This window comes from Cryptotermes secundus, unplaced genomic scaffold (genome assembly GCF_002891405.2).
Source record: "Cryptotermes secundus unplaced genomic scaffold, Csec_1.0 scaffold110, whole genome shotgun sequence".
Lineage (NCBI taxonomy): Eukaryota > Metazoa > Arthropoda > Insecta > Blattodea > Kalotermitidae > Cryptotermes > Cryptotermes secundus.
In genome coordinates, this window is record NW_019742550.1 from 549,626 (window position 1) to 572,310 (window position 22,685).

The 22,685-nt window shown below is 42.6% G+C and overlaps 1 protein-coding gene across 1 annotated transcript in view; it reads right to left on the reverse strand.

Moving 5' to 3' along the window:
• The window catches only part of LOC111873259 (neurobeachin), a 129,354-nt gene that overhangs the window by 42,288 nt on the left and 64,381 nt on the right, over window positions 1–22,685 (reverse strand). The window contains exons 3-4 of the mRNA XM_023867819.2: window positions 10,577–10,679; window positions 5,832–5,947 (exon numbers count right to left, since the gene is read on the reverse strand). Coding sequence (XP_023723587.1) covers window positions 5,832–5,947; window positions 10,577–10,671 — 211 coding nt within the window. The 5' untranslated portion in view covers window positions 10,672–10,679. The remainder of the gene's footprint in view (window positions 1–5,831; window positions 5,948–10,576; window positions 10,680–22,685) is intronic.

Consider the following 22,685-nt stretch of genomic DNA (forward strand, 5'->3'; position numbering starts at 1 on the left):
AATTCTAGGGGAAAATGTGTAAGACGAAGAGCCGTGCCTGTTTAATCCGAAACGGCCTTCCCATGTATTCTCTTCTTACTTGCTGATTTCTTATCCACCTGCCGAGGAACAGCTGTGCACTTCTTCTGCACGCCGACCGCCTCTGTGGTCTAGTGGTCAGACTGCCTGGTTACAGATCCAGAGGTCCGGGTTCGATTCCCGGTGCTACCACTTTTCTGAGAAGTAGTGGGTCTGGAACGGGGTCAACTCACCCTCATGAGGGTAATTGAGGAGGTACGTCAAGGAAATAGCGGATCCGGTCTAGAAAACCGATATTAACGGCCGTGGGGATCCGTTCCGCTGACCAGGGTGGATTTCAAACCACAATAAGGTCAGTGGCTACCGTATGCAGATATAAGGTTCTGCTGTGTGTCACGGCCTCGTCATTTCCGTGTTATTCACACTTACCTTACATGCCCGATGGCCTGTATTTTTACGGTACATCTGGTTTAATTATATTCTTGTTTCCTTAAATCCGGGACGATGTCACTTGCCGATCAAGAGCCCATGAGAGCGTAACTCATCTATCTATTATTTTTCTTATCGCTAGTGGGGTGGGACTAAGTCCCTTGCACTGCGGCCACTTCTGGCCTATTGTACCAGCACCAGATGATAGCTGAGGGTGATTGTGGAGCAATTGGTGGAATGAAGATTGGCAGGGGAAACCGAAGTACTCGGAGAAAACCTGCCCCAGCGTCACTTTGTCCACCACAAATCCCACTTGACCAGACCGGGATCGAACCCGGGCCGCCGCGATGGGAAGCCAGCGACTAACCGCCTGAGCTATGGCGCAGCCAACTCACGTATCTCCTATCTCATTTTTGTCTACTCTTCCCCTGGTGTCATCATATAGGTATGATGACAGACAGGTGAGAGCGTTGAAAGCATTCAGTAACGCTATGCTGTATATCTGTGTGAAGCAAATGGACAAGATGGTTACCCCAAACCCAGTTCATAAAACACCGACAAAATTGTATAGATATGCCCTACAATACGGAGAGATCAAGTGTCGATGATAGGGTTCGTATAAATCACAAAAGCAGTTCTGGATAGGACACATGACGCATACAACCTGATAAACTTCATTTTTGCCTAAAATTAATAATTAGAAAGAAAAACAAAACAAACTCCGTGACCTGTAGTCCGCAAGCGAACTATATAGACCGTGCGACCACCAGTTGTCAGTGAAGATAGTGCAACTTTTGCGTGCGGATAGAGGGTGTCACGTGGTCAGGGTAACGGATCCCCACGGCGGTTAATCTCGGTTTTCTAGACCGGAGTCGCTATTTCCTTGAAATAGCTCCTCAGTTATCCTCAAGAGGCTGAGTGGACCCCGTTCCAGACCCATTACTTCTCAGAAAATCTGGTAGCGGCGGGGATCGAACCCGGGACTTCTGGATCTGTAGCCAGGAACTGACCACTAGACCACAGAGGAGGTCAATTAATAATTAGACCTGTACAATATTAGCCATCCGCAAGAAAAGTGACACGGCTCAAAATGGTCATTTTTTTGTGTTCAATACTGCAAAGTACTGAAAAAGAGCTGTATTTCTGTGTAAAAGTTAAACAAGTGAGACTTCGATAATAGCTGGTAGAGATTTGTACTGTCAGTTTTCTCTTAGGCTAGAGTTGCGGCGAATATATTAAGTCTCAACTGCGTTTTACTTCTGTTAGTGGAAGGTCACGCTTGTCTCGGGGAAAACAACTTGTTTATAGTTAAGACGGTTTTGTGTCTAATAAGTGGAAATATGAATAAGAACACAATATAGTTCAACAAAAATTTCATAATGCGAACTGCGACAGCTCTGATGATAGGGTAAGTAATGTTTCAACTACAATTTATTTAATAAAATCTTCTCTGTCTATCAGTCATGTCAATTGATTAAAAATTATCGACGTTTCACATACCGAGATGGTTCTTGAAGAGTCGGCGATTTTAACTAGCTGATACAGCTGATAACCCGACAATATTTCATTAGCTTGAGCTGGTGAGAAAGATTCAGATCTAAAATTTATCTTTAAGAAGGCCGTCTTCTCGGATGTGGTGCCGTGTAGATATTGTATAAACCGCCGTTCGGAGGAACGTATCGCTTCCATCTTCAGGTCAGAAAAAAATCCTTGAGAGAGGAACCAGCGTGAGAAGGTGGGACTCCTCACGCTGTTTCTTAGCTCTGCGAATTTTTCTACCCTGAGGTTGGACTTCTTTTAGAAGGCAGTTTCTGCGTAAAACATGACCAATCCAATTAGCCTTCCGTTTTCTTATTAGAGGGGCGGATAGAAGTGACAAGAAGACGTAAGAAGATGCTCGATGACCTTGCGGACACAAGAGGATGCTGTCATTTGAAGGAGAAAGCTCTAGATCGCATTAAGTGGAGGAACTGTTTTGGAAGAGACTGTGGACCTGTCGTTTTGACAGATTACTGATGATGATGATGAGGAGGATGGACGCGATACGTTCCTCCGAAAAGTCTATTCACACAAGATCTACACGGCGCCACACCCCAGAAGATTGCATTTTTCAACCAAACCGTTGCTTAGCGGACAGTTATCTCCAACAGTAAAGTGACTAAAAAGCCCCCAATATTTCAGCGAAGATTTCAACAGAACTGTAAAAGCGCCGTACCCCTAGCAGGGCGTTCGGCACAGTTAAAATAACACGAACTCTTCTCCTAAGATAAACAGGCATTAAATTCATATGCTACTACTCACTGTTTATGTTTTGAAATTGGCGATAAGTCAAAACTGTAAGCCCACCAAGTTATATGCCGAAATTCGAACTACTTTGTCAGGGGAGGTAGGAACAGAAACAGAAAATTAGCTTGCAAGTGCTGCTTCAACACCGGCCTAGACGAAACATGTCTTCATCTCTCAAGTGGCGCAATCAGTTCCACGTGCGCACACTAGTACGTGTTTATATCAGCTAACACTGATGATTAAACGCAGCCCTGTCAACAGGTTCACTATCACCGAAATGACCCTTTTTCTTTCAGTGTCAATGGACAGAATCCAGAACAAACCTTAACTGTGCAATCACGTACCCTAACCAAGTTCACGCAGTGTTATAGAGCGCATTTCTTGTATAGCAGAAATATCTAGGAATATAGTCAGCATAATGGCAACCTTCTTGAGAAACTCTGCAGAGGAGAGCAGGCGCTTCAGTCACGCGATGAAGAGAATGAAGTCAAGCAACTTACTATTTCTCTGGCAAGAGCAACTGTAAGGCGAGCGAAAGCAGTACGTAAAAGTAAAGTGACGGCGAAAAACTCAGAAACTTCAGAGAAAAGTGCTGGGAAAATCACGACGCCCCACGAAATTCAGCGTTCTAGAAGACAATTTAGAAAACATGTTGTGTGCTCCCCCCCCCCAGGTGTCTGCACCTTGTCGTAGTGGTGGGGCTTGCGTGACTCTGTGGCCTGCAGAGCTATGCTGGCGGTAGTTTAACTACCGGTAGGATCACGCATGTCGGAAAGGTCAAAGGGTAGAGTCCAGACTAAAAGGGATACCCTGGCCCTCCAGGTTGAGGGTTGGGCATGAGGCTAACAACGTCATCCTGTAAAAAGAATTTTATTCATAAACATAACAACCAGCCTCGGGTCATCATGCGTGGGTGCATTCCTACAGCAGCACGTATTGGTCGTGGAGACTGGTTGTAGAGGAGGCCAAGGCTCAGTCAGGGCTGTAGCGCCGAGTGATAGGCAGGTAGGTAGGTAGGTAGGTAGGTGTTGTGTGCAGACAGTTTCAGAAGACTACGAGCTATACAAAGAAATTCTCACTTGCATATATTTATTACTTAGTTACTCATGGAGCTGAGCCCTTCTGGAGGAGCCGCCAATTCTGCAGCTACTCAAGAATTTCCCAGCATTTTATGGAACCCGAAGGTTTCTTACCGTGTTCACAAGAGTCCTCCACTGGTCCCTATCCTGAGACATATCAATCCAATCAATATGATCCCATCCTATCTCATTAAGATCCATTTTAATATTGTCTACCCACCTACGCCTTGGTCTTCCCAGTGGTCTCTTTCCTTCTGGCTTTCATTCCCCTTTCCATAGGAAAATGTATAGTCTCCTGCTGGTGCGATGCCACCTCCATCCCACCTGACCTCCTGTACTCCCGCTAAATCTAACTTATATTTTCAGATCTCTTCTGCCGCTGCCATGAGCGAATCTGCCCTATACAAACTTCAAACATTTCAAGTGCCAAATCTCATATCCATTTTCTTTAGCTTAGGTCGTTTATCCAAGGAATCCGTCCAGGTCCGAGGTTTTGTGTTCATTTTCGTAACATACTTATTCAATGTATTCACAGCTTCTCTCCAAGACTGGAGGGCGTCTCCTCCATCCGCAACCTGAGGACGCGCCATGCCGTGGTGACAAGGGACCCACCTAACATGGCCATAAACTTATTGCCCTTCGTAAAATATTCGGCCAAACTTCAGGGAGGAAAAGAAACTTTTCAGGAAACAGCGAAAGTTGAGGGGCTCAGTTTTATGAAATATACGAACAAAAGACATTTCTTAAATAAAAATGGAGGCATCTTTGCTCGCCGTACCACATGCTTGACTCTTAAGAAGTAACAAGAACAAACGAGTGATACATACAGGTGAGACTTGAGTTCACGCCCATTACACAGAGCAAAACTGTGTTAGTACAAGATAACAATTCCAATTGTAACGGTAAACATCAGTGCAGGGCAGGGCTACAGTTGAAGAAATAGTTGGAAGTAAAACTCATTCTCCGTGTGTCACTAGGTAGTACGGTTGTAACTGCTAATGCCCCATACCACACGGTACAAAGAAAACTTTCCAAGACTTTAAAACAAGATGCAGAAGTTTGTGATGACGGTACAGCAGTACAAATACTGTGTTACTGCATATTATCCATCGCCTTGTCTTTATCTAAAAACATCGTCCTCTTTATTTTTCAAAACACGACGTTTCGGAGACTGGATCCTGTCTCAGTCTTCAGGTAAAACGTATTAAGTGGGGCCCAATCGATAGAGCTAGTCCCTATCTACGGACACGTCCTTCTGGGAGGTCATTTATATCTAGGTTCCCCATCTTTTGGGTTCTACAATTGAAACATTATGTTTATCAAGTTCCTACTGGATGTTTGCTGCTTGCTGAACCAACATATACTTAATAATTTAAGTAACAGGATAAATTATGTAGGTTCCAATGAAGTCAATTTCTCCGTTCTATTCCGTCTCTGCTCTCTATCCAATTAACATTAATCTTTCATCTACTGACCATTTCGTGCTGCTCCCCTTAAGTAGGCCGCACACCGGAATGCTTCAAGACATGATGTCTGCGACATGACGCATAGAAAGGAGCATAGTTGGAACGAATAAGATTATGAAAACCGCCGCACACCGGTCTGAGTCATCATGCTGACGTATCACGAATGAAACAAGACTGCGTCTTCTGTCTCGTGTCTTGATGCTTGTCTTGACTCAGTTGGTGTGCGGCCGCCCTAAAAGTGACAAGAATTTCCGCTGTATACAAGCGAAGAGACAGTATTACTTGGTGAGCCTCTTCCTCAAGTGTTCCGTTGTGACATTACTGAAAGCGAGGAGCCGTTGTAGCTATGAAGGCCGAGGTGTGAATTCTGGCTGGGGCTTTGGGGTGCCCTTAGTCCATGTATCAGAAAACAGAGCACTAAAGGTAGCCGAAATATGAAGGTGACACAGTGACCTTCATCAAAGGCATTCTTTAATGCTTTTAATTTATACTGTCTATATGTCATTTTGAAATAGTGACTACTTTACTACAGGAAATGCATCAGAGAACTCACCAGCAATTGTGTTGAGGAACATAAGGTACTCGAAGTTTGAGATCTCACGGCGCTGCCACTTCTGAGTCATGTTGGAGTTCCTCATCAACTGGCGAGGGGACATCATAGAGGCACGTCTGAAACAAATGAGGGAGTGAAAATTCTTTCTTCAAAAATCTTGACTCTCCACTGGCTGTTCCCTGTGCTGAGCCAGACCAATTCAATCCACGCCATCTCATCATATCTCTTTAAGATCCATTTTAATATTGTCCACCCACCTACGCATTGGTCTTCCCAGTGGTCTCTTTCCTTCTGGCTTTCCCTCCAATATCCTATATGCATTCCTCGTCTCCCCCATTCGTGCTACATGTCCCGCCCACTTCATCCTCCTTGACTTTATCATTCTAATTATACTTGAGAAGAGTAAAAGTTATGAAGCTCCTCATTATGCAGTTTTCTCCAACCTCCTGTCACTTCATCTCTCTTCAGTCCAAATATTCTCAACACCCTGTTCTCAAACACCCTCAATTTACGTTCCTCCCCTAATGTCAGAGACCAAGTTTCGCATCCATACAGAACCACAGGCAAAATTATAGTTTTTATATTCTAATTTTTGTTTTTGGACAGCAGACGAGAAGACAAGAAAGAGGAGTGAGTTATATTCCGTAAATTACGAAAATACGAAGAATAAATATACGCGGAGCGTCTCGCAGCCATTCAAGATCCAAATGCTCCGGACATACATCTGCGGGACTCAGCTGCAATTACAATTTGTCTCGTACAAATAGAATGCGTTTAAGTGAAAAAAGGGTAACCTCTAAAATAAGTGACCGACACGACGTCTAAATCAGTCACTTCATTACGTGAGGGTGGCTGTTATTTATAAGTCCCCTCGGAGCAACGCGCCACAGACACCAAAACCAAAATAGACAGTCAGGCCCCCTTCACGCCCATCAATATTATCGGTGTTAATGTCGGATCAGACGCACTAAAAATATACATTGTAACGGATTTAATCAAGGCGTTTCCAGGCAACAGCTCTGTAAACACGGTCAAACACGCAATAGATGGGGCTGTGTTTTCTATGTCGTTCGCGTCGAGTAGCACTGGAACGCCGGGTTATGCAACCAATTTGTAAGCTTCGGCCCGGTAAACACACTTCCGCGTAAGCGGTGATGTTAGCAACAACAGATACGGTGTTTTCTCTGGGGTCTGTGCAGAGTGTTTATAAGAGAAGTGATTGCAGTGACAGAGTTGGCGCCATCTCGACCAAGGTTTTCCCTGGTTTTCCTCGGTCCTGCTACCCAAATTTCACGTTGCACTTCATGCCTCACATGCAGCCCTCCCATTGGTAACATCAAAATTTACCCCTAATATAGCCCTCCAAACCGTATGCAAAAAAAAAATTATACTATAATACACCCCTTCCAGAGTAATAAAGGTATATAATACATCAAAAAAGAAATCTGATTATATGCTCTATCTATACCAGAAGGACAAACGGGGAACTTGTCTGAGAACCTTCAAAATCGGAGATATAGTTTTCNGCCAGGAGACGACTAATGAAGACGAAGTGCGTGTGCAATGGTGAACAGTAAATTATGTAAATCAGCAATAGCGCTGTATTTAAGTGTGATTAAGAGAACTTGTAACCAAGGTGCTAATAAACCCAATCATCCGATCTAGAACCCACGTGACAACTAGTTGCGATGGATTCTTTCGCAACGTATCCTATCCGACAGAAAAATCCTTCCAGTACTCAGATGGTGAAACTGTCCGATGGTTGGGTAGACTTCGTTCCGATATTTTTTACACGAAGTCTAGTGATCAGTACAACATATGCGGTCTTTCACAGGGGCGACCATCCATCAGAGACGGTAGAAGAAGGGAAACGTTTCCGTTATATCCTTCGCATATCAACATGTCTTCCATCAGAATGAGAATACGGGGTTCCAGGCTTTACTGAACAAAGATACGAACCTCAACCATACAGATTATTCAGCAAATATCTTCGGAGAGTTAAATTACATACATATTTATCTCCAAGGACACAATCCATGTATTACCGAACTGCATGAGAAAGTTATGTCATTACAAATTAAATAGAACGCATAGATATCAGAGCTGCGTGTGAAGAAGGGACCGCCTCTGTGGTCTATTGGTCGGAGTTCCTGGCAACAGATCCAGAGGGCCGAGTTCGATTCCTGGCTCTACCAGATTTTCTGACAAGTAGCTAGTTGGTCTGGAACGGGGTCCACTCAGCCTCGTGAGGATAACTGAGGAGCTGTCTCAAGGAAATAGCGGTTCCTGTCTAGAAAACCGATATTAACGGCCGTGGGAAGTCGTTGCGCGGATCACGCGACACCCTCTATCCGTTAAAGTTGGTATTAACTTCGGCGACAAGCGGCGGTCGCTCGGTCGGTATATTTCGCTTGTGGACTCAAGCAACGGAGTTTGTCTTTTAATTGTAATTATATTTTAGTTGGTAGGCTTGTGGAATATTCAAAACTACGAATATGGTTTCTAAAATCCTTCTCCCCTATATGAGTAGCTATAAGTGTGAAGCTGGAGTTTCACGTTTGCTTAAAATAAAACCTAAGAACAGGAACAGACTCACTGTTAAAGGAAATCTTCTGAGAGCACTTGCTACAACCACAATTCCGACAATAAGAAACTGAGAGGAACGGGACAGGCGCAATTTTCTCATTAGTTTTCTCTCTCTATAAACAAACTGAATGTAAATGTATTCTTTCTAAAAACTTGCATTAATTTTATGACTACTGACACATAGGTTTCCGAGCATGGCAAAAGCGAAACATGGAACACTTTCCCATTCATTCATTTTTGTACAAGCAGAATATATTCAAAATTTCGTTATGTTTACACAATTTTTGCGATTGTTTGACAACACGAATATATACATCCGCTATTTTAATGTACAAATTTGAAAACACTGTTACATGTGTAGAACTTGAAGTTCTCACGGCGGTGACTATGAAGAATGGCAACTTCTGGAATCTGGCGTCATCTAATCTGGCCAAAATTTACCGACTTTCGAAGGAACGTGGTATCTACATCTCTGGGTGAAGGACGTTTTTCCGAAATGTCCGCGATAGTCTACCAAACTACATGACGCCACATCTCTGAAGAAACTATTCCTCTTGCTTATACAGTCGGAAGGAATGTTTAACGGGGATCGTAACACACTCTAAACATGTGGTCGTTGTTTAGTAAAAACACACAGGAAGATAAAGTTCTCATTGTCACTGTCCAATACTTTTCATGTGCACAACACACTGGGGAAAGAAACTGACTTGAAACCTAATCCATGCATATAGCGGCAAAATTAAATATTTATGATTAGAATCTACGGTTTGTCAGATAAATATATATGCCTAATTATAACATATACGTAATTTGATTTAAATGTACTGTCATGTCCCGATATCCCTTACTCTCAGATCGTTCTCCTGCAGGGCTGAGGAAAATAACGCCAAAACCAAGACAGTTTCCGGGCCTCAACTGAAGGTGAGATCTCCAGGACACGACGGTCAGCGGTGGGGAAGTAATTTCCAAATTTTGAGGTTACCTGAGAAATGAACTAATTACTCCATAGAATATTCCTCAAACCTGTAAATTCTTTATCAGGTAAACAAATTCGCTGTATTTTTATGCAACATGAAGGACCGTCACAGGGCTCATAGTTTCCCTATTGTGAGCCAATTCGAATCCATAAATACCTCCATTCTCTGCGTCTCTAACATATAATTTAATATTATTATTCAATGTAAGTAAATCACGAAATACGAAAACGGAAGGCTAATTGGATTGGTCATATCTTACGCGGTAACTGCCTTCTAAGAGAAGTTATTGAAGGAAAGATAGAGGGGCTGATAGAAGTGACCAGAAGACGAGGAAGAATATGTAAGAAGATGCTGGATGGCCTTGGGGACAGAAGAGGATATTCTGATTTGAAGGAGAAAGCTCTAGATCGCATCAAGTGGAGGAACTGTTTTGGAAGAGACTGTGGACCTGTCGTCTTGACAGATTACTGGAATGAATGAATGAATGAATGAAGGGATGAATGAATGAATGAATGTACGTAAATAGGTCTCGAGTGGTTTTTCGGGTGACGATTCATTCATTCATCAGTAATCTGTCAGATGACAGATCAGAACATAAATTTTGAATGCAGTTTAATTTCCTTCCTATGAGTGTTATATTATTTTCCCTTTCATTCCGTCCATATTGGATTACTTCAGTATCATGCTAAGATAATTTACGAAGATTCCCACAATGCAACTGTCTCCAGCATTTGGTACTTCAACTTCCCCTTGAGGCAGTTTCCTATTGCAACAAGTTCGATCTACATGAACCCGAGCAGGCTGAAAACTTCCTATGAAAGGGGAAGGAAAGCCATCCAGTTCTACAGTATGTAGCAACATTCATACAGACCGTCCGTCTTGTCTTTGTTGTCACTATATAAACACTGGGGAACAATAAAAAATTGATATGTATGTCTTCTGGGTAGTAATTTGTAGTTCGGAGAGATCCCGACATTTCGGAGGGACATATTGCCTGCTTCTATTTGTTTCTTGCTTAGTTTACTTTTCAGCCCTGAAGATGGAGGCAATGTTTCTCCGAAATGTTGGGCTATCTCCGAACTACAGAGCATTGCGACCCAGAAGCCCTCTCTTCATAGTCACCTCTGCAAGAATCTCAAATCCCACAAATAGAAATCTGCGTGGCAGTTTGTAGGCACGTACCTTGTTTGCGGGATACCATACTTGACGCCCACGCCGACCCGGGGAAGCGCCTTTATCACTTTTTTCACGGTGGCCTGGTCAGGGAAGGCAAACATGATGGACGCTGTAACATAAACACGTTCAGACATCAGTAGACAGACGTCTGACCCCAGCCCCAATAGGCGGGCCTCAAATTATAATTACTGTTATAAGAAAAATGTCCAAAGATCCCAGAACGAGATTAATGGAGCCTCTTGTCCAGGAGAGAGCAGTTTTTACTCTACAAAAGACGGATCTCACATTGTCTTAGATTCCTTTTTAATGCTGTTTAAAGAGGCTGTACAGCCAAAATAAAAAATTTCTTAAGGCAGAGATTTTGGAAGCAATCACAGCTAGATTCTTACATAAACTTTTACTTAGACTATAATACTATAGTACCAGTTCTAAGTAGTTCCGATCCGGCAAGTGTATAAGAGAAAATATCTCTGTACTGTCCTAGTACTCCTGTGATGCAGCTGTCAATCATAATGAACCAATGTATTGGTCGAGTATTGCAAACATCTGTGTCGCTCTAGAAGGGTCCCGGGTTCCTGTAACGCCGTGAAGACTAAATATCAGAAAATCATCCTGTTTTCATCATTTCTGCAGACAAATGCTGGGACAGAACTTCAAAAGAGGTCACGACCAATTCTTAATCCTTTTTATTCATCATTCACAGACATTGCACCATTCAGTGCAGCATAACAGTCGAAAAGAAACATTAAATACGCCGGTAACGAATCACTGAATCCAATCCCTGAAAGGCCGAGTAGTCTACGGGAACACAAGGAAACGCGTATGTCTCAATGCACCTGAGGAGCTTGCAAGCCCGACAGTAGGAGCTAAGACTTTATGGCGTTTTCAGCTGTACTGTCCCCAAAGGTCAAGTGGTCCATGAAGCAATAATATGTTGCCGTGTTCTTCTGTCCTGGCATGACGAGCCATCAATCAGTGCCACTGCGACAAGCTGCCTGGCTGTCAAGGTCACCTTGAGCCACAGTAGGTATCAAAGGCTCTCTCCCCCGTAATCCAAGAAAAGCTACCCTAACATAGGCCTATTCTAAGGAGATTTCATGAAGCTAAATTTCTTTTAATCTTTTCCACCTTCCACGCTTATAGAAAAGTAGCCGAGATAGCGACACGCTGGACAACCGAGGGGTAGGAGTTCGAGTCCTGATAGGGTCAAGAATTTTCATTTGTCCATGTCGTCCAGACCAATTCTGGGGCCCACCAAGCCTCCTATTAAATGGGTACGGGGGGGGGGGGTCTTTCCCCTGGGGCAAAGTAGCCGGGGCGTGAAGCTGACCACTCACCTCCAACTACTGCCAAGGTCAAGAACACGTGGATCTATACATCCACCCCCCCATACGTCTTCATCGCGTAGTGCTTAATTAGATAAGCACAGGGATAACTTTACCTTTCACGCTTACAAAAAATATGCGTTCTTTTGTAACCTTCAGTTAGAACCGTTGCCCAGCAACATTCTAAATCCGAATGCGCTTCTACAGACTTCAGTATACAGAGGATGTGGTAACAGTTGTGAGATATCTGAAAATGTGGGCTCCTAGGTTATGGCACTGTGTATTCTAGTAAGTTCATTTATTCATCCACGGTTCTACAGCCCTTTGTTGGGCCCTGGCCTCTCCTTCAGTTTCGTAATCTTTTTACACAGACGGTAGGACTCCTTGGACGGAAGAACTACTTCTATCTGCGGTCTATATCCGGAATACGGAGGCAGTATGTTACTCCGAAACATTTTTACCCTCCTACCCACCTCCAGAGAGAGTCATACAGGACAGGACATGGCACGAATCTTCATCGCCGTGAAAACAAAATCTCCTGGCAGTGACACTTGTTCGTCCCGGGTGAGACTTCAGTCCACTTGGTACGTCGGCCACTGTTTGGCCTATTGTACCAGCCCCTGATGATGAGAGTGGAGTAGTCGGTGAAATGAGAATTGACAGGGGAAACCGAAGTACTCGGTGAAAATCTGCCCCAGTGCTACTTTGTCCACCAGAAAACTCACATGAACTGACCTCGAATGGAACCCGGATCGCCACGGTGGGAAGCAGGCGAATAACCGCCTGAGGTATGGCACGGCCACTACATCACCTAACTTGTTAGTGATACTGCCCTGTAATATCCTACGACTCAAGCAATCAATCAATCACGTCCACTCTGCACGTCACGATAATGACCAGGTGATGGGTAGTAAAAACAAAGAAGCAATATTTATAAATTCCACTGCGTAGCTTAAAGCACTTGACGGACGTTTTGATATTCTTCAGAAAACAGTGTCACAGTGTGCTGTGCCAATTAGTTAATCAAACCATGTTCGCAAAATGGCGTTGGTCAACAGGAACACTGTGTCTCCAGTGAGTTACATGCCTAGTCTGCACAGCATAAAAATCGATTAAAATTTGTAACACGTATAAACGTCATACATTAACAGGGCATTCTGTTGCCACGAAAGTATCACTACTGGACAGCACATGTGGTATGAAAAGTACAAAAAAATAACGGTGGACCAATCAAAATGCAATTTCGAAGTGTAGAATAAAATACGTCCTACAGGTCTTCTGTTATGATAACAATTTCGGCGTCCTTCTGTTGGGAGGTTTTCATTTCTATTGCTGAAATCCATGCATAATTAGAACAAACGCTTTAGAGTGGAGAGGCAGGTTCTTTGTCTGATCCTCTAAATATCAAGTGGGCCTACAAGTAGATGAGAAGTTTTCGTGCAGAGAGTTCAACGGGATAAAAGACTTTAAATACGGCTATAGCAGCAAAGCAGAGGGTGAGATAAGTTAACAGAGCCTTTGAAAATGCAATACAGTTCCAATATCTGGGAACGACAGCAACAAGTCAGAATTGATTCAAGAGGAAATTAAGGGGAGATTGAACTCGAGTAATGCTTGCTACCATTCAGTCCAGAACCTTTAGTCTTCTTATCTGCTGTCCAAAAACATAAAAATTAGAATATACAAAACTATAATTTTGCCTGTGGTCTTGTATGGGTGTGAAACTTGGTCTCTGGCATTAAGGGAGGAACGTAGACTGAGGGTGTTTGAGAACAGGGTGTTGAGGAGAATATTTGGACCGAAGAGAGATCAAGTGACTGGAGGTTCGAGAAAAACGCATAACGAGGAGCTTCATAACTTGTACTTTTCTCCAAGTATAATTAGAATGATCAAGTCAAGAGGATGAGGTGGGCAGAGCATATAGCACGAATGGGAGAGAGGAGGAATGCATATAGGTTGTTGGTTGGAAAGTCAGAAGGGAAGAAACCACTGGGAAGACCTAGGCGTAGGTGGGCTGACAATATTAAAATGGATCTTAGAGAAATAGGATGTTATGGATTGGATTGATCTGGCTTAGGACAGGGACCAGTGGAGGGCTCTTGTGAACACGGTGAAGAATCTTCGGGTTCCATAAAATATTGGGAAATTCTTGAGTAACTACATAAATGGCGGCTTCTCAAGAAGGGCTGATCTGCATGGAATAAGTTAATCAAAACTGTTGGAGCCATTTCCGAGCAAATGATCATTCTGTGTCTTGGTTACATTTGAAGGGCCCCGTTTCTTGGAGGTTTAACGTTCATATTTACCGCCCCCCCCGTCATGGATAAACTCTCAAAATACGTAATATGAATAAATCGGTCCGCCAGTTCAGTCGCTAGCGAGGCGCACATACACACATCACATGCGTCAAAATGTCGAGATTGGCCAATGTCACGATCACAACACTTTCTCCTACAATTATATCATACCACAAAGTAAAGTCACAAAGAGACCAAGACAATAATCTGTCTATCTATGGCTCTATACTCCATCGAACCTCGGCCGCTTTTTCAATTTCTTAATCCTATACACAGCCGGTAGGACCCTTTGGACGGGGCATCAGCCCGTCGCAAGACCGCTTCCTACACATACACACACATAATAAATACAAACAGACATCCACACATTGAGTGGGATTCGAACCCACGATCTCAGTGTTCGAGAGAGCGAAGACAGCTCATGCCCTAGCCGGCACGACCACCGCGATCGGCCAAAACAATAAACTGGGAGCTATAAAACTGATATCCCTTGTTATCATCGCCCTGACCATGTAAATGGGATCTCTTGGTGCAGAAACCATCGCTGTTTTCCGCGTGTATATAAATCAATAACCGCGATATAGAGAACCAAACACCGGGTTCGTCGAAAGTGGATAAAAATATGAGAACCCGCGAACGCTGGAAATTCGCGGTTGGCGAGGGATGACATGGAATGCTGAATAACACGCGTTAAGTGTATGACTTACAAATAATAAGAGGAACAACAAGACCGCATCTGTGGTCTAGTGGTCAGAGTTCCTGGCTACAGATCCAGAGGTCCAGGTTCGATTCCCGGCGCTACCAGATTTTCTGAGAAGTAATGAGTCTGGAACGGGGTCCACTCAGCCTTGTAAGGATAATTAAGGAACTATTTCAAGGAAATTGCGGCTCCGGTCTAGAAAACCGAGATTAACGGCCGTGGGGATCCGTTGCGCTGACCACGCGACACCCTCTACCTGCTAAAGTTGGCACTATTATTATTATTATTATTAATGGAGGGGGTGGGTTTCCCCATGCACCGCGACTAATAGTCTATTGTACGTCCCCCTATGATATTCTACCAGTTGCCATACCCTTCCCATACTGGTGCTCGCTATCAGCCCCGTTCAGCCAGCGAGGCTGGCAATGGTACCCGATACTTCCCCATCTACCGGAGGCATTGGAAACTACTTGGGAGGGAAACTTTGCCTAATTTTGCTCAGAGGTCTCCTACAGACATGAGGATCTTTTACGTGTCGTAAATCTACGACACGGAACCCACGGCTTAAAGTCCCTCCCGGAGGACTTGTTCCCTGAATTTTTCCGCCCTTGAAAATTCCACGACCTCCGCCGGGTTTGAACCCGCGTACCTTGAGTCATGAGGTGGGAACGTTACCCCTAGACTACGGAGGCCGCTAAAGTTGGCACTAACTTCGCCGACAAGTGGCGGTCGCTCGATCGGCATTGTTCTCTTGCGGACTACAGGTCACGGAGTTAAGAGGAACATGAAGCATGCTGGAGATGTGTTGCTGACAGGCTAAGGAAGAAAGGAAAATGGGTGAGGGCAGAACCCTCATGATGAATATGATAACGCACACAGTAGTTCAGAAATTGAACGGTGGTGCAGCTGTCCTGAAGCAATGTCTTCAATTACACAGAACAAGCAAATGCTGAACTCTGGGTCAGGACGTAAATTACAAAGTAATAACGTGTCACTTCGAAGCGTATTCATTTCCTATTATCCGTTATCTTATTTATTCTATGCTTATAACGCTTCGTGTTATGTAGCTTCCAGGCAAAACTGTGAGGTCAGGACACGTGCTACTAGACAATCCTCTCTCTTTCTCCTCCAAGTGGGCCTTTTAGCCTTCGGGCTTGTTTCGGTTGTCTATTACTCCCCAATCTCATTTTGAGCCGTCTTAAACTATTTTTGAAACTGGAATTCACTGGAATTCTAGTGACACATTGCAACTGTAACACTAAAGACTAAAGCTATTCATTTTTGGAGCCCCGTATAAATAGATTACTGAGTGACAGGTCACACCAATAAAGGCTGCCGTTAAGTTAGCCAAATACAGTACTGCATACATAAAACAATGATATAAGCACATTATCTTTGCGAGAGTCAAAGCCTCGTCGTCAGGTTTGTCGGCAACAAAGAGGAGAGAGTAACTACGTTTTGGGACTACTACCTTCCGATGTGGTTAGGTAATGTATCCGTCAATACAAGAAAATGGTATTACAATTAAAATCAATATCTCATAGACTGAATTTTATTGTTTACCGCTACATGTTTCGGTCCTCACTGGACCATCGTCAGGCAGTGCATACAATAAATGCAATAAAGTTAATTGAAATCGCAACATGGATCCATATTGTGGTGCAAGGAGTCGATATTATAAAAATTGCAGAAAACTGTGCCTTATGTTGTGATGAAGAATACAGAAAAATATTGGAAATATTAGAGCACAGAATAATTTGTATTTAAAATATAGTGGAGGTAATTAAAATATGTTGCATATTACGAATATAGGATTTTATAATACGAATAAAGAGTCAGATATTCATGGAACTGAGAAGCTGCCAATTGTGCAGCTACTCAAGAACTTTCCAGGATTCTATGGAACACGAAGGTTCATTACCGTGTTCACAAGAGCCCTCCACTGGTCCCGATCCTTAGCCAGAACAATGAAATCCATACCATCCCAACCTATCTCTCTAAGATCAGTTTTAATATTGTCCACCCATCTACGTCTGGGTTTTCCCAGTGGTCTCTTTCCTTCTGGCTTTCGCTCAAATACACTATATGCATTCCACGTCTCCCTCATTCGTGCTACATGCCCCGCCTATCTCATCCTCCTTGAGTTGATCATTCTAATTATACTTAGAGAAGAATACAAATTATGAAGCTCTTCAATATGCAGTTTTCTCCAACCTCCCGTCACTTCATCTTTCTCGGGTCAAATATTCTCGATATTACAGGACTATAATAACTGAAAATATTAAAGTATTAAATACTAACTTCCTATCGGCCCTCAGAACAACTACCGCTATTTTACCGGTCAGCGAATCACACGAGGTTCAAATTTCGACATAACCATCTATTGTTTTGCATGTAGAGCGCAAACATGGAATAAGCCTGCTTACTGTGCACCTGTATCATAACTTATCTTTTTCTTCATGATCCAGTGATTGCATTACCAGCCTGCGAGGCGACTGTTAGACGCGCTCCCATACCCACGCTGCGCCTATCACGATCGCTCCCTCCGTCTGTCTGTTCATCCGCTGTACACATGAGAACCGCTCAGTGGACTGTCATGAAACTTAATACAGAGAAAATCAGTCGATACATACAAATTTTGATTGAAATCGGGCGAAAATAATGGACACTTTACATGAAAACCCTAAAGTGTTTCCGCACGAATTATGACTCACTCCTTACATATTTATCGAAGCGGAACATGTTTTGAACAAAAGTTACAGAGAAAGACGAACCGTAGAGTTTATTTTCTGTACTCTTCCTACGTTAAGTCTTGTAGTTTTCGACGTAATCAAGCAAGAATTCTTAGGTCTATCCAAAGCGTGCATTTTCTAACTTGTAGGCCTATGGGCACACTCAACGACCAAAACGATCCTTCCGACCACGTACGAGGACAAATGAGTGGTTCTCGGAAAATATGCAATGATTGCTGACGTACCCAATGCTTCAGAACAATTAAACAAAGCTTCTTGCCCTCTGATTTCATATTTACACGTGTATAAATACGTGGCATGCTTTTAATTAAATATCATCTTACAGAATACATTAATTCTTATCTTTGAGCTTATCTGATTAAATATTTAAAATATTTTATCGAAATAATTACTTGACCGCACGTGGAATGTTAGAAGCAGGTATAGGGCAGGTTCGCTCAGGGCAGTAGGGAAAGAAATCTTAAAATATAAGTTAGATTTAGCGGGAGTACAGGAGGTCAGATGGGATGGAGATGGCATTGCACCAGCAGGAGACTGTACATTTTTCTATGGAAAGGGGAACGAAAATCATGAATTAGGTACATGCTTTTTCGTACATAAGAGAATCGTATCAGCAGTTAAGAGGGTAGAGTTCGTTAGTGATAGGATATCGTATATAATACTAAAAGGTCGCTGGTGTTATGAATGTTAACGCCCCAACAGAAGATAAAATTGATGACATAAAGGATAGATTCTATGAAGAACTAGAACAAGTATTTGATAAATTCTCGAAGTACTCTATGAAAATTTTGTTAGGAGATTTCAATGCCAAAGTAGGGAGGGAAGACATTTTCAAACCAACGACTGGGAATGAGAGTTTGCTTTGAAATTAGTAATGATAATGGAGTTAGAGTAGTAAACTTTGGCACATCAAAAAATCTTACTGTCAAAAGTACAATGTTCCCGCATCGTAACATCCATAAATTTACTTTGACGTCTCCTGATAGGAAGATACACAACCAAATAGACCATATTTTGATAGATAGAAGACGGCATTCAAGTATACTTGATGTCTGATCATTCAAGGCAGCAGATTGTGATACTGACCACTGCCTGGTGGTGGCAAAGGTTAGGGAAAGACTGGCAGTGAGCAAACAAACAACGCACAGAGTTCATATGGAGAGGTTCGATCTCAAGAAATTAAAGGCGGTAGAGGGTAAAGAGCGGTATTGTGTTGAAATCTGAAATAGGTTCGCGGCCTTGGAAAACTTGGAAACTGAGGTGGATGTTATTAAAGCTTGGGAAACTATTAAAGAGAAAATTGAAATGTCTGTCAAAGAGAGTCTAGGTTATTACGAACTGAAGAAGAATAACACACGCAGTCACAGGAGCAAGACACAACACAAAGCAAAATACACACATGAAAGTAGGAAGAATACTCCGACAGAAGATAGGTGTGACTCGCGTATTGAGATACGACATAAGGATGACAAATCCTGAACAGTTTTAATATTTTTAATATTTAAAATTTATCAATATATATGACGAATATATATATATANACATCGAAAAGCACCTGAAGATGGCACTTTAGTGCCGAAACATGTAGTGCAAGAGAGAAGAGTAAGGTGAATAAATGTATGCACTGTAAGACGGTCAGAATAAATCATGGATATAAATCAGTGCAACGGGACGCTAAAATATAACATTGAAGAAGAATAAGCCATGGTTCGATGAAGGAGGCTCAAAATGATTATATCAAAGGAAGCAGGCCAAATTGCAATGGTTACAGGATCCAAGTGAGTTAAATGGGGATAATCTGAACAATATAAAACGTGAAACCAGCAGGCATTTCAGGAACAAAAATAGGGAATATTTGAAAGACAAAACTGATGAGCTTGCAATGAACAGTAAGAACAAGAACATTAGAGACCTGTATAGAGGAATAAATGACTTTAAGAGGGGTTACCAGCCTAGGATGAGAATGGTGATCTGCTTGCAGATTCCCACAACATTTTGAATAGGTGGAGGAACTACTTCTCTCAGTTATTGAAGGTACATAGGGCCAGTGATGTTGGGCAGACAGAAATCCATACAGCTGAGCCGTTAGTACCCGAACCAACCTTTTCGAGGTTGAAAGTGTTATTGCAAAATTGAAAATGTATAAATTGCCAGATAGCGATCGAATTTTAGCAGAACTTATTCAAGCAGGAGGGAAAATATTACGTTCTAAGATCCACAATCTAATTACTTCTATTTGGCATATGGAAAATTGCTTGATCAGTGGAAGGAGTCTATTATTGTACCAGTTCACAAGAAGGGTGATAAAACTGACTGTAATAATTATCGAGGGATATCACTGCTAACAACTTCATACAAAATTTTATCCAATATTCTTCTCTCTAGGTTAAGTCCATATATAAATGAAATTATTAGGGATCATCAAGGTGGGTTTCGACGGAACAGATCAACTGCAGATGAGATCTTTTGCATTCGTCAGATATTGGAGAAAAATGGGAGTATGATGAGACAGTACATCAGCTATTCACAGACTTCAAGAAAGCCTATTATTCAGTTAGGAGGGGAGTATTGTACAATATTCTGATAGAGTTTTGGATACTCATGGAACTAGTTAAGCTGATTAAAATGTATTTCAATGAAACTTATAGTAAGGTCTGTATATGTAAATATTTGTCTGATAAATTTCCTATCCAGAATGGTCTAAAACAAGGAGATGCTTTATCGCCATTCCTTTTCAACTTTGCTTTAGAATATGCTATTAGGAAGGTCAGGAAAACCAGGTGGGACTGAAATTAAACGGGACACATCAGCTGTTGGCCTATGCCGATGATGTGAATCTCCTGGCTGATAGATACCATAAAGGAAAACACACAAACTTTAATTGACGCAAGCAAGGATGTGTCTTTTTTATCGCTAGTGGGGTGGGATTAAGTCCCTTGTACTGCGACCACTTCTGGCCTATTGTACCAGCCCCAGATGATAACTGTGGGTGATTGTGGAGCAATTGGTGGAGTGAAGATTGGCAAGGGAACCCGAAGAACTCGGAGAAAACCTGCCCCAGCGTCACTTTGTCCAACACAAATTCCACCAGACCAGACCCGGGATCGAACCCGGGCCGCCGCGATGGGAAGCCAGCGACTAACCGCTTCAGCTATGGCGCGACCCAGAAGTAAACACAGAGAAAACAAAGTATATGTTGCTGTATAGTCACCAAAATGGAGGGCAAAATCATGACATAACGAAAGAAAACAGATGTTTTGAAACTGTGACACAATTAAGATATTTGGGAACGACGATAACAAATCAAAATCTGATTGAAAAAGAAATTAAGAGGCGATTGAACTCGGGTAACGCTTGCTACCATTCAGTCCAGAACCTTTTGTCTTCTCGTCTGCTGTCTAAAAACATAAAAATTAGAATATACAAAACTATACTTTTGCCTGTGGTTATGTATGGATGTGAAACTTGGTCTCTGACGTTAAGGGAGGAACAAAGACTGAGGGTGTTTGAGAACAGGGTGTTGAGGAGAATATTTGGACCGAAGAGAGATGAAGTGACAGGAGGTTGGAGAGAACTGCATAATGAGGAGTTTCATAATTTGTACTCGTCTCCAAGTATAATTAGAACGATCAAGTCAAAAGGGATGAGGTGGACAGGGCATATAGCACGAATAGGGAGAAAAGGAATGCATATAGGATATTGGTGGGAAAGCCAGAAGGAAAGAGGCAACTTGGAAGACCAAGGCGTAGGTTGGCGGACAATATTAAAATAGATCTTAGAGAGATAGGATGGAATGGTATGGATTGGATTGATCTGGCTCATGATAAACACCAATGGAGGGCTCTTGTGAACACGGTAATGAACCGTGATAGTGGAATTTGCACATCAAGGAGTAAAGAGAAATTCAAATTTCAGAAACTGCAAATATCACAAAATATGCCTGAGTGAAAAGTACAACTGAATTTCACGTTCTGTGTAGGAAACTTTGTTTAACAGGTACGAGTTCCAGGCTGAATCCGATCTATAACACGAGCGTACATCCGTTCCAGGTGCCCCCATATTGGGCTGGATTGTGAGATTACCAAGAGGGAGCCAGCCCCATTCCGCCAGTCGCCATGGTGATGTATGATGCCAGATCGGGAGCCCCGGGAAATAGCGCTGCAACAGCTCCCTTTGCACCAATCGCAGAAGAGCGTATGTATCGACCATAGTGCAGCTCTAATCCAGTCATATATATCTTTACGGACCACATTATACATCACTCGTGCCCGATCATACCTCGCGAGAACCAAGAAACAGGGAGTACAACAAGTATGTTCCACCTGACTGCATATTCGTAAGTCTCCTTTCTAGCAGGGAAGTCAGCTGATGCAAAAATTAGATACAATATATCGAGAAATGTTTCGATATCGATATGAATTTCGCACATCGATATGTCCATAGACATATCGTGTGATTTCTCAGCAGCACAAATCTATTCTTATTTATTAGAAAGTACTGACAATCCGAAGTTCCCTTCATTGCATAAAACCCGAGGAAACATTTCAGTCTTCAGAAATAAATAATTGTATAAGTACCCATGACAGTTTTATAATAAAAATAAAAGGCACATAATTTCTTACAATATTTGGGACAGAACTGAATTAGGCAGGACTCTTGAGCAATTTAGAGCGAACGCGTTAACGGGATTGACAACCGGGCTTCGATTCCTGGCGAGGGTAGCAGATAAGAGTCCGGAACAGCCATCGGAGGATCTATCACCGGAGGTAAAGAGAGAGAATCGTGAAGCTGAACAGTCACTAACATCTAGCGCCGAGATTAAGAATGGTGGAGCTATACCTCCACTCACCCACATGCCTTCATGGCAGACTGCTTCATTATTTAATTAGGAACACAAATACTTTTAACATTTTTGGGCAAATTAGTGTATAGCGTCTACCGTTCGAACTCCGTGATCGTGGGTTCAAATCCCACCAGGGGTACGGATGTATGTATGGCGTGTGTGTGTTCTGTCCTTGCGACAGGCCTCCACCCCGCCTA